The 12,392-nt window shown below is 37.5% G+C and overlaps 3 protein-coding genes and 1 non-coding gene across 4 annotated transcripts; 1 reads left to right on the forward strand and 3 right to left on the reverse strand.

The window, feature by feature from the left end:
* Positions 1 to 102: 102 nt before the first annotated feature.
* Positions 103 to 7,724, reverse strand: LOC124630982 (elongator complex protein 2). The gene is made up of 12 exons (XM_047165044.1): positions 7,498 to 7,724; positions 6,448 to 6,736; positions 6,089 to 6,298; positions 5,624 to 5,842; positions 5,138 to 5,379; positions 4,186 to 4,333; positions 3,571 to 3,759; positions 2,461 to 2,583; positions 1,911 to 2,076; positions 1,098 to 1,362; positions 583 to 800; positions 103 to 250 (listed from the first exon to the last, which is right to left on the reverse strand). Exons 1-12 carry the CDS (start codon positions 7,621 to 7,623, stop codon positions 127 to 129), a joined length of 2,319 nt encoding a protein of 772 aa, XP_047021000.1. The 5' UTR covers positions 7,624 to 7,724; the 3' UTR covers positions 103 to 126.
* Trnap-agg lies at positions 295 to 366 on the reverse strand. The gene has a single exon. It is a non-coding gene; the product is annotated as a tRNA-Pro (tRNA).
* An 82-nt stretch (positions 7,725 to 7,806) lies between the features above and the next one.
* On the forward strand, positions 7,807 to 11,032 carry LOC124630980 (regulator of telomere elongation helicase 1 homolog). Its single transcript, XM_047165043.1, has one exon. The coding sequence runs from the start codon at positions 8,037 to 8,039 to the stop codon at positions 10,971 to 10,973; it is 2,937 nt and encodes a 978-aa protein (XP_047020999.1). The 5' UTR covers positions 7,807 to 8,036; the 3' UTR covers positions 10,974 to 11,032.
* Positions 11,033 to 11,092: 60 nt separating this feature from the next.
* Positions 11,093 to 11,867, reverse strand: LOC124630984 (39S ribosomal protein L21, mitochondrial). The gene is made up of 2 exons (XM_047165046.1): positions 11,698 to 11,867; positions 11,093 to 11,610 (listed from the first exon to the last, which is right to left on the reverse strand). The coding sequence occupies exons 1-2, from the start codon at positions 11,753 to 11,755 to the stop codon at positions 11,135 to 11,137; spliced, it is 534 nt and encodes a 177-aa protein (XP_047021002.1). The 5' UTR covers positions 11,756 to 11,867; the 3' UTR covers positions 11,093 to 11,134.
* Between the last annotated feature and the right edge of the window lie 525 nt (positions 11,868 to 12,392).

Here is a 12,392-nt window from a genome sequence, read left to right on the forward strand (position 1 = left end):
TATTTTACACGAATTTCCCCTATTCATGTAAGTAGAAGTAACTGCGAATTAATTATATTTCAGTAAATCTGAAATAGGTATAAAATAAATAAAGACAACATATAAAACATAAATATAGTATATTTATCACGAATTAATAATAACTTTGTATATTCGTACAAGATGGTCGTTTCCACAACTTGCCAACATTATATTATTATCCTCAGTAGGCTTGAAAGTAAGTTTTTTTACAGCCAGATGGTGGGCGGCGCTGAAATAAAGCATACAAAAAATATAATAACAGCAAAAAGGTTTGGGCTCGTCCGGGATTTGAACCCGGGACCTCTCGCACCCTAAGCGAAAATCATACCCCTAGACCAACGAGCCGCTTGTAGTATTGCTCGAAATAGTGAGTTGGTTTACCCACACTTGACGTCACATAGTACATAACATTATGTATTTCAACAATATGTAAAAAAAATACGAAATGTCTTCATCAAAGAAGCCTTAAAGTTCTTAGCATTTACTGGTGAGATACTATACACGACACACTAGAAACTTCTAATTAAAGTAAATACACAGCAAATAAGAATAACCACATACCTATTATCCAATTCCTTTAGTAGACTCCAACCTTCAACTCCAAAGTGGTACATCCGGATTATTCCGGTTTCCAATCCGACGGCCAGTACTAAGCCATCTCCATTATATGGCGCGAATGCTAGTGCCGTGACTGAAATGTTCAGCTCTAGTGGTTTCCCAAGGAGGCCGTAGTCGCCTAGAGATGAGTTTGACGGTCCATTTTCTGACCAGATGCAAATCTGGATGTTGTGAAATAAATTTTAGTGTTATTTTTGTTTGACTGTTGGATATTTTGGCAGTATATGTATAGCACTATTATTTACAATAGGATTGCAAAATTGTGATGTCAATTAAATATGAGGTTTATGTAGCTTTAAATACTCCGATTTTACCAATGTTTACTTTTATGTATTAAGGGAAAAGTGGATAGCCTATATACTCAAGTAAAGTAAGTCACGAGAATTATTTTCACTTTAGCAACAATTTTGTTTTCAAATAATCTTGTATATTTGTAACATATAGCTACAAAACCTCACCTTCCCATCTCTAGAGCCAGTTCCGAAAGCCTTACTATCCCGCGTCCACGCACAGCACCAGATTATCCTCGTATGTACGCCGTTCGTCTTGTCCGTGCTCGCGACCATGTCAAACGAGTTTGAGCCCTGTTGCCTCTGGTATAAGGTCCAGCGTCTGTCGCGGGATACTGTGAGGAGCTGTTGACTGTTTGGCGAAAATGCCAGCTGCGTTACTGTCAGTTGGTGGGAAACTAGCTTTTGTATTTGTTGCCAGTTTGATGTGTCCCTGGAATAATAATGTTTTAAGGATATAAGACCGGTGTCAGATGTTTTTAAAGTAAAAGTTTATTATTTTATTTTAAGTTGGAGGAATAAATGTCTTAAGAATCAATTTCAAGCTGTGTCCAAGACGATGTTGACTTGGTAAAATATTTTGTGAGCGATTACAGAAAACAAGGAGAAAACACGCTGCGCCGACTCCAAATACATATAAGATAAAGACACGAGGATGATGATGCCTCCTGCAAATACTCCCAAATTTACCCAACTGCACCAAAAGGATCTATTTTACAACTCTATACATTTTCTTCTAACATAGGTTATTTTCTAAACTCCCTCACCATATAATAACAGCCGCATGTTCTGCGCTGGTGGCCTATCCGACCTCCTCAACCTGGTTACCCGGGCAACCCAATACCCCTTGGTTAGACTGGTGTCAGACTTACTGGCTTCTGACTACCCGTAACGACTGCCAAGGAAGTTCAATGACAGCCGGGACCTACAGTTTAGCGGGCGTGTTCTGTACATGTATTTCCTTATAATATATGTTCTTACCATATAATAACAGCAGCATGCTCTGCGCTGGTGGCCTTGCATGCGGAGGCGAGCAGGGTGCCGTCAGCGCTGGCGGCCAGCGCAAACACTTCATACCCGTGACCGTACAGCTTCTGTACCTCTGGCCATAGTGTGTTCTGCATTAATGTCTCTTCGGTTGGGGGCTCTGGAATTTAATAAAATTTTGACCAAAAATGTCGTTAAGGGACAGTTCTTTTGGTAGAGGGCAAATAATATAATCAGTTACTAATATTATAAATGCAAAAGTCATTGTCTCACTGTCGAGCTACTAAATAGATTTTTAAATGGAATTCGTTACACATAGCCTGAGACAGAATACGAGCTGTTTTTTATCCGGGTGCGGTAATTAGTTCCCTCAGAACATGGCTAGAACCAAGGAGAACCGCTAGTATTTAACTGTATCCAAAATAATCGTTACATATTATAAGATAGGAACAACATCACTATCATAGAGTGCCTATCTTGTAATAAACTTTCAAAATCTGTTAAAAAATCTTCTACCAGCTTTTTAAAGTTCTCAAGTTCTTACCAATCATATCAACAGGCGTAAAGAAGCCATCGTTATCATCATCAGCGTCCTGTTGGTCGTCGTCTCCTATGAACACCGCCTTGTTTGATAGGCCGAGGGAAGGTACCGCTGCACCTTCGGGTCCTGAAACATTATACATACAGAATATGTAGAAATTATGAAATATTTGCTTCCCTTGCATTATACATCTTTCTCAGGGATAATATATCATTTGAAATAAAAAAAAATATTTTAAGTTTGAAATTGAAAAAAAAAAATAACTGAATAAGTGCAACAGTTCCTAAATGTTCATGCAACTTTGAAAACCATACTACCGACCTTTCACGCGATACTCCATAATAAAAATAACATTATATGGTACTTTCTGAGTGTGTAAAGACGCTATTAACCCTTAACTATCCAGAATGCTTTTGTGACGTAACTGACCAGTAGTGTCCAACAGACACATTCTAAATGTAGGTAAGGTATGACAAAGCAAAAAAAGTTATTTTGAATCAAAAAGACAGTATAATGTATTTCAGTAATATTTTTTTACACTTATTCATTTACAAATATTACAAATAATTATTTTTTTCAGAATTTTCAGAGCTGACATTGCGATTGCATTTATCACAACACTCTTTAGAAGCCCTTGATAATTTCGTAGGGCAAATATAACAACACTTCTTCCTTTGCGCAGCAGGTTCAGATGATTGAGTAGTTTCCCGATTTGACCCTGCCACATTTTGCATGGCACCCGACACCATAAGATTACATAAGTAAATGTAAATAAAAAAACAATCTACCTTCACACTCGAATCAAACAAAATGTTACTGTGTCTGTTGGACACTTATGGGTTGATGAAGTGCTATTTTCGTTTATTAACCAAAAATAATAAACTATTCATGTTACAAATATTTTCATTGCACATTTAGATTCGTAAAACATTGGTGATAAATTAGATAAAAGGCCGATTCATAAAAATAAATATTTTCGTTTTTATGAAAACATAAACGCAAAAATGTGTCCGCAAGACACTTGTGGGTTGTTAAGGGTTAAATACTCCGAAAATGTGTGGGACAAGACAAACAGAAAACCCAATTTTTCTAAAGTACCAAAAACTCACTCACCTCCTTTAGCGCCCTCTATAACCATTCCGGTAATATTCTTGAAGTTATTAACAAAGTTGTGCGGCGCAGTGAACACTCGTATCACCTTCTCTTCGGCGGCTGAAGCGAAACTCGTGCTGTTTATAAGCGCGAGGGAGGATAAGTCGTAGCCGTGGACCTGGGGCCGGGCTATCTCGTGCCATTCCGTGCCTGGGGATAGAAATGGTCATATGAGCCAGGTGTCCGGTATACCACTAAATATTGTAAAACTAAGTCAATTCTGTGCCTGGAGATGGAAGAAGTCATGAGAGAGGTGTAGGTATCAATAAATATAGGAAAATAGTCTTTAGTCGTGCTAGTCTTGTTTGAGATAATTTCAAATACTATTTGCACTAAGAGGGAATACGTTAGGATGTTTTAGGTATATAATTGCTTTCGCCAGCAGATTCACCCGCCTTCCAGCGGAACATTCTCGATAAGTGGACTATTTGAAGGGCAGTGAAAGATTTTTTCAAATCAACTAATTGTCACTGTTAATTGATTTTAGACGTTATTTCAATGCAGCAATGGTGAAAACAGATTGGCATTGCAAAATGCTATTCGACGCGTTATATCTGTCCCATAAAGGTACTTCACCATGTTCTGTATTCCAAGGCGCATGCACCCTGGTGGTCTGATCAGCGGAGACGCTCATGAGGTAGCGTACTTCACGCTCCCACCTCACGTCCTCCACTGCGCTGAAGTGGCCTCCGCACACCACGGCCGGCTTCCATTGACCTGTTTCCTGTATATTAAGACTTAACATTATATACTTAGCATATATTAAATTTTTTAATAGTTATTTGTTGCTTTTTAACCGCGGGCACAACTTTGATCGCGAGCAAGCGAAGGATTCTAAAATTGTGTTTCAAAAATTAAAATACTGAGCTAATCAAAAGAGCACAAGGTGAAAAATCTTTGCACTCGAGTGCAACACGTAACTTTTCATGAGGTGGGCTCATCGAGGAAATTACTAAATGTAAAAAAACTAAATGGCGCGCGCTTGTAACTATCAAATACGAAGTAGCTATTAAAGATTGTTTATTTAAAAACTGAGCTTAAAAATAAAATGAGGTTAAAAATCGATCTAAAGACAATAATAAAAATTACTTAATTAGTTGAATCATTATTTTAAGCAGTGGTTTATTTGTTTAATATGTATTTGTTTAAAAAGTCTTATCAAGATTGTCACAAACGGAACATCACACACCATGTTCTAAATTCAAATCACTTTGCCGCTCTACAGGGAAGTGCAAAACTAGTCTTTCCATGATGGTGGGGTGAAAATAAAATTGTTACTTTTGTGGAGATAAATAAATAAACTTTTGATAAATGTGTCACATGTGCAGTTAAAACGAGGTAAGGTTCAATATTCTGTGCATGTTGTAGTGTTGTTTTTTCAAATTGCAGTTCAGATTGGCAATTTTCGTAAAGGTACAAAATATTGCATCCGTTACTTCTATTTTTATACTGTTGTACATAGTACATTCCAGTTCGAATTTTGAAGAAAGTTTGTAATAGGACTGAGACAGTGCAGCAAAACACATACCTTACAAAGATTCCAAATGTGGAAGGACCCATTGTATCCATGTCCCAAGAACGACTTGCCATCAGGTCCAAACCTGCTTCCATAGAAACCTAGCCCATTCCCCCCCACTTCCCCCACTCTCACACGTTCCACCCAGGCACCTTCACCCTCTCCTTTCTCTGATGATGACTCAGGCTCCCAGATGATGACTGTCTTGTCAAGTGATGATGACAGAAGACGGTAGATCGGCTTTTTGTTTGTTTCTGGGTCAAAATTACACAAACTTTTAAGTACAAAACACACATTGTATTTTAATTTGATGCTACCTATCTTACTATAATTATAGTAAAATTGACTTTACTGAAAGCTAAAATGGTTCAATCAATTGAGATTTATCTTTTAGCTAAGTTGTTCCCAGGAGACTCAGATAGGCTACTTTTTATCCAGGAGTGGGGTAGCATTGAAAATATTTTATGAGAATTACGTATGCACTCAAATGCATCTTACCTCCAATTCCTGGTGGCTGCCACTGCACCCCATACACCCACCCCTCATGGCCAGCGAGCACCGCTTCCAACTTCACAGACCAGTTCTCTCCGTAAGCTGAGAACAGTTTCTCTTCCACCTTAATACCTCTGGAGACTGGCTGTTGTACGTGCTTCTCAATGCGCCATAGACGGATGTATGTGTCTTGGGACGCAGATGCCAGCAGTATTGTTGAGTTGTCTGTGGAATCAGCAAGAATTGACAGTTTAAATAATGAAGTTCATGTACATATACTAATGAATTCACTAAAAAATATTTGTTGTCTGAAATGCTCTGCCTCTCAATTTTCTTAACAACTTTGGTACAACAGAATATTACTTTCCATACCTTAAATATTTAACAATGGTTTAGGTTTTTGAAAATTGTATTGATTGAGGCTTGAGTAATTTTTACAATTATAATAAAAAAATTCACTTCTCAACTTACCAACATCCTGAACATCCAACCCTCGTACCCAATCCTCATGACCTACCAATGTGTGTACCTTGTGGTACTCGTCACCTACATAAACATGTATCTTATGATCGTCCAGAGCACAGAACAGTATGGGCTTGTGCGATGTTGGTAGAATGTGCGAGTGGAGTGTCAGGCAGAGACCAGAGTTCAGGTTTATTACTTGTTTGAGGACAGTCACATCTGGAATTGAAAATGATTATTGGTAATGTACCATCCATTGTTTTTAAATGGGGGTTAAAATTTTAATTTGTTAAACATTTCAGTATTTAAAAAATCAAGAACTTTTTATATACAAGCTTAATATATTTGGAAAGTTTTCCATTTCTTACCATCTTTTCTTTCCCAAACTCGTACAGTAGAATCGATAGATCCAGTATAAACTAGCAGCGTATCCTCATTATAGACACCATGGATACAAGTAACCCCATCCGTATGTCCTGAAAGACTGTTGGTGACTTTCCACATGCCGTCTACCAAGCTCCATATAGCTGCAGTCTTGTCAGCAGAACCAGATATCAGTTCAGTGCAGGTACCGTCTGGTTTGCAGAGCCATTTTACTGTGTTCACTTGGGAGCGATGGTGGCTCAGCACAGTTAGAGGGTCTTTGCCTCTGAGATTCTGAAATAGAGTGGAATATTAGGTAATTTGTTGTAAACATTCGTTTGTTTGGTAGGGCTGGTCCACAAGTTTAAAGTCGCTCAGCGGGCTATAGAAAGAGCTATACTCGGCATTTCTCTGAGGGATCGCATCAGAAATGAGGTAATCCAAGAACCAAGGTCATCGACATAGCCCACTGAATCAGCAAGCTGAAGTAGCAGTGGGCTGGCCATATTAGCCGAAGAACCGATAACCGTTGGGGTAAACGAGTTCTAGAGTGGAGACCACGCCTCGGCAAACGTAGTGTAGGACGTCCTCAGGCACGGTGGAGTGATGACTTGCGCAAGACAGCTGGCAGGAGCTGGATGCGAGAAGCCGAAAATCGATCTTAGTGGCGTGTACTTGGAGAGGCCTATGTCCAGCAGTGGACTATGTGCGATAGGTTGATGATGATTCGTTCGTTCGTAACTTCAGCCCGCGGTTTTACCCGCGTCTTGCGAGGGAACTGCTTATAGTACGATAGAGTAGATAAACAGTAGCCTATATGTTATTCTGATAAAAGTATCATTTTACTACCAAGTTATATTAAAATCTATTCAGTAGTTTTTGCGCGAAAAAGTAACAAACATACATCCTGGTACTAACCAGCAAACTCCCACGTTTAAAATATTTAGTAAGATTGTTTCTGGTTTATTAAGTTACATGAGTTAAAGTTGTTAAATGATTAGATCAAGCATATAATACAAAAGTTATAAAAACATATAAATCTTTAAAAACCTCACCGTATCGTAAACAACAACAGAGTTGGAAGCACCAAAACAAATGAGTCCTTGTTCATTCCAGTCGATAATTTCTGGCGTACGGTTACACGCCACGGATGTGTATACTTGTTCCACACTTACTTTCATTGTTTAATCATATATTGTATAATATAAACATTAAAAAATCTATGAAACTCTCTCAAATGCCAGTTTTGAGGTTATAATAAACATATGGTTGACACTTGCTTGAATTTGACGTTTTATGTTTTCGTGCAATCAGTATTTTGTTTAGCATTTGCATTCTGCGGTGTTTTAATTTTTCGTCGTCGTTAGATTGCCTATTTATTTGTGCTGATGTAAAATTGTAATCATACGAACAATACAATAAAGTAAAATTGTGCCAGTGTAGCGACATTCCTTAGTATTATTTTGGAACGCATCGTTATTTTCGGCGGTAAAACTGACAGAAGACTGGTCTGAACCTGAAGGTTGTGTTGTTGTGATGAAAACGTGAATCTCTGGGATATTTTAAAGTACATAGTCTTAAATAAGCTACAAAAATGCCTGAAGTAATGATATGCGGCATACCAGTCACATTTCCATTTGAACCATATGAAGTTCAAAAAGCCTACATGGAAAGAGTAATTGAGAGCCTTCAAAACAATACTAATGCCTTATTAGAATCTCCCACAGGAACCGGTAAGACTTTAAGCTTATTGTGTTCTTCATTAGCTTGGTTACTAGTTAAAAAGGCACAGTTACAGATGAATGCACAAGTCGGCAACTTTTCCGAGCATAGCACTTTCAGTGGGGCGCTAAAAGATACTCTAAAATCTGGAGCTGGTAAATCAAAGGATAGCGCGTCGTGGGGTATGCCAAAAATAATTTATTCATCAAGAACACACTCGCAATTGACACAGGCTATGCAAGAACTGAAGAGGTCCAGCTACAAACATGTTAAAGCCACTGTTTTAGGCTCAAGAGACCAAATGTGCATTCACCCAGAGGTTTCCAAGGAGACAAATAACATGAACAAAGTCCACATGTGCCAGTTGAAAGTAAAATCAAGAACCTGCCACTTTTACAATAATGTTGAATCAAAGAAAGAAGACAGGGCTGTGAGAGGTGATGAAATATTAGACATAGAAGACTTAGTAACTGTGGGAAAGAAACTTAAGTGCTGTCCATATTATTTATCAAAGGAACTTAAACAGGATGCTGATATTATTTTTATGCCTTACAACTACATTCTAGATCCAAAATCAAGGAAAGCAAATGGAGTAGAGCTCCTGAATAATATTATTATATTAGATGAAGCACATAATGTTGAGAAGATGTGTGAAGAGTCTGCATCTCTGCAGATTCGCACAACAGATGTTGCTTTGTGTATAGATGAGATCACACATGTCATGAGATCATTTGGTGAGACAGCAGGGAATGAAGATCAAATGGACATGACTGTGGACAGTCAGCCCAAAGATTTTACATGTGAAGATTTGTGTGTGCTAAAAGAAATTATGCTGGCATTAGAAAAAGCTATTGATGAGATTTCTGTGGGAAATGAGGGGAGTACTTTCCCAGGTGGTTACATATTTGAGTTGCTTGCCAAAGCAGAGATAAGAGATCATAATCAAATGGCAGTAATAACTATGATTGAGAATCTCATACAATACTTATCAACAGCAAGTGCTTCACCTTTCCAGCGCAAAGGAGTTGGTTTGCAGAAAATAGTGGATTTACTAAATGTTGTATTTAGTGGAACTACTCATGCATATAAGGAGAGAGTCAAAATGTGTTACAAGGTGCATGTGCAAGTTGAGGATAAGAAGAATAAGAAAACTGATAGTTGGGGTGCTCTTAAAACTACCAACACTAAAGCTGCCGAAAGAGTTTTGAGCTACTGGTGCTTCAGTCCAGGCTTTGGCATGAAACAGCTAGTAGAACAGAATGTGAGAAGTATAATATTAACTAGTGGAACACTAGCTCCACTCAAACCTTTAACATCTGAACTGGGCATTCCAATAGGAGTTCAACTAGAAAACCCCCACATAGTAAAATCAAACCAAATATGTGTTAAAATAATGAGCCAAGGCCCTGATGGTGTCCAGCTAAATTCAAATTATCAGAACAGAGACAATCCTAAATACATTTCATCTTTAGGTAGAACTATTCTTAGCTTCTGCCGTGTGGTTCCAGATGGTCTGTTGGTATTTTTCCCATCATACCCTATCATGACCAAGTGTCAAGAAATGTGGCAAAATGAAGGAATCTGGTCAAGTATAAATAATATAAAACCAATATTTGTTGAGCCTCAGCGTAAAGATACTTTCAATGCTATAATAAGTGATTACTATAGTAAAATAAGTGATCCCAGTACAAGAGGAGCATGCTTTATGGCTGTGTGTAGAGGAAAAGTTTCTGAAGGCTTAGACTTTGCTGATATGAATGGCAGAGCTGTAATCATAACAGGATTACCATTTCCACCTTTAAAAGATCCTAGAATTATTTTGAAGAAGAAATACTTGGAAGAACTTAGAACTAAAGATAAGCAATTTTTATCAGGTGATGAATGGTATTCTTTGGAAGCAACAAGGGCTGTTAACCAGGCTATTGGCAGAGTTATAAGACATCAAAATGATTATGGGGCAATTCTACTTTGTGACAGTAGGTTCAACAGTCCTAAATTGAAAAACCAACTATCTGCATGGTTGAGAGATCATATAAATGTATCAAACAAGTTTGGAGAAACAGTAGGTGAAATATGTAGGTTTTTCAAAAATGCTGAAGCTACTTTACCAGCTCCAAGATTAAAACCGTTGCTTCCAAATGAGTCTGCATTTTCAGATAAAGATTCTGGTCCAATTCATGTTAGTGGTGTTGCATTTCCAATAACTACTACTAGAGCTGTCTCAAAGTCTTCTGCTAAAAAGTCAGTTAGCCAATATCCAAATTCAAATGAGGTGTATGCAGATTTTTCTATGGACTTTTACAAAAATGCAAAAGCTTCTGCCTATGTCAATGAATTCAAGCCAAATACAACCAAGGATCTCTTTAGTGCTATAGATCAAAATGATAGTCAACAGACTTTAAGTCAGTCTTTAGTTACCATCCATAAGAGACCTGCAGATGTCAGTATAGCTAATAATATAGTCAAAAAGAAGAAGTTAAAGATCAAACCTTTTGGATTTGAAGAGAATTTGAATGGTGAGAAAACTGAAGTACAAACAAAGCCAGTTGAAAAGGTTCCTCCAGAATCTTTAATAGACTTTGTGAAAGAAATAAAAGTGCTCTTACAAGCTGAACAGTATAAGGAGTTCCAATTATCCATTTCAGCTTACAAGAAAAGTGGTGATTATGAAGCATTTTTGAAAATTCTATGCAATTTATTTAGAAATAGTAAAATGTTGTATTTATTCAAAGGTATGAAGAGGTTTCTGAAAGAGGAGCATAAGGCAACCTTTCAAGAATATTGTGATAATGTTAATTTAGATAGCTAATAATAATGTAAGACGTTATAATTTATTTAATGACATAGATTTTAATAAAATGTAACTTATTTTTAATAACTGTTCTAAATATGTTCTTATTTGTGATAGAATCAATAAAAATAACTATATAAATAAATTCTATTCTTTATTACCTATTTTAAAATAATCAACTAGTACACATTTTTGGGGGCTTCATTGATCTTACTGGCGATCTCAACAGAGTTTATTCTCAAAACAGTTTGTGGTGCCCGCTGGAAGTTGATTCTCATGAACTGCTTCCTCCTCTTCTTTTTGAAATGTGTTCTTGTGTGGGACAGGCCTTTGGAAATGACAGTGGCCGTCACGTTAACCAGTCCTGGTTGTACTATAGGCCGGCCAATTAGAGAAAAGTCTTTGGTACCAGCTAATAGAACCTTGTCGAGTTTTATCCTATCTCCAATAGTAGGAGGCCAGAAGCCTTCTACAACTACCAGGTCTCCATCAGTTACACGCCACTGTTTACCCAGTAAGTGAACAATAGCGAAGTTTCTTGATGCATTGCTTTTGATGAGGTTATTGCACTCTGCGATCACGTCCTTTGTCGTTTCTGGGACCGTTTTGGACTCTACAGGAGCCAGAGTAGTTGCAAGTCTTGATAGGATACCCGCTGAAAGTTAAAAATTGTTTATGTAATTACAGAACACTCTTATTAGGTACTCAAATTTTAATATGTACACAATAATGCGCAAGTTACCTTGTCCTGCATTGAATACATTGGCGAGTCTTTGCAAGCCCGCTCTGAACAGGGCCATTATTGTCTGATATTAGTATTTCTTTGTAGAGTTAGCTCTTATTTTGAATCTTAACAAAACATTTCCTCATAACCTAAAAATGTACGCAGCGCAACCACAGATGAAAAATATTTTGAGTGACTTGACTGTCATCCTGACATCTTAATTTACGTTCGGAAAATTAATCTTTTCTGCATTTGTTTTTTTTTTATAAATAAAAAGAAGCAGCCTGTAGGAATCATGGAATAATGATGGAACTCAACCAAATCAGTTAAAGTGATTCATAACGAGGAGCCTAATTTAATTAGAATTTTTTGGGTCCAGACTCCGGATAAAGATGGCGTAAGCGATTAGTACCTTACGTACACAAAGTGGGGTCTGTCTTACATTGTCCGAAATGTGAACGAGAATCGGAAGATGGCAGTTTTTAGAATGAATTATAAAACTATTTAATCTTCTTTCAAAAACTATTTGAATGGGTAATGGTTATGTTCAATAGCTGGACGAAAAAAGCAATAGGACGGAAATGCATAAGTTCTAGAAAAATTTCGGTGTCAAACAAAATCAGCCCTTCCCGGCCCATTTATACCTCTATTTAAAATGGAACGCGGTTTTGACTTTGAACATCCATGGAGCGTACTACCCACTCTCCGATACT

The sequence above is a fragment of the Helicoverpa zea genome, chromosome 6 (assembly GCF_022581195.2).
Source record: "Helicoverpa zea isolate HzStark_Cry1AcR chromosome 6, ilHelZeax1.1, whole genome shotgun sequence".
NCBI lineage: Eukaryota > Metazoa > Arthropoda > Insecta > Lepidoptera > Noctuidae > Helicoverpa > Helicoverpa zea.

Bases quoted from the DNA above. Each gene is read 5' to 3' on its own strand.
- LOC124630982 (XM_047165044.1), bottom strand. From the start codon at position 7,623: ATGAAAGTAAGTGTGGAACAAGTATACACATCCGTGGCGTGTAACCGT. The intron at 5,380-5,623 runs GTAAGATGCATT...ATTTTGACCCAG, and splicing joins GCAGCCACCAGGAATTGGAG to AAACAAACAAAAAGCCGATC. The intron at 2,077-2,460 runs GTAAGAACTTGA...ATTAAATTCCAG, and splicing joins TACGCCTGTTGATATGATTG to AGCCCCCAACCGAAGAGACA.
- LOC124630980 (XM_047165043.1), top strand. From the start codon at position 8,037: ATGCCTGAAGTAATGATATGCGGCATACCAGTCACATTTCCATTTGAA.
- LOC124630984 (XM_047165046.1), bottom strand. From the start codon at position 11,755: ATGGCCCTGTTCAGAGCGGGCTTGCAAAGACTCGCCAATGTATTCAAT. The intron at 11,611-11,697 runs GTAACTTGCGCA...TTTAACTTTCAG, and splicing joins TGTATTCAATGCAGGACAAG to CGGGTATCCTATCAAGACTT.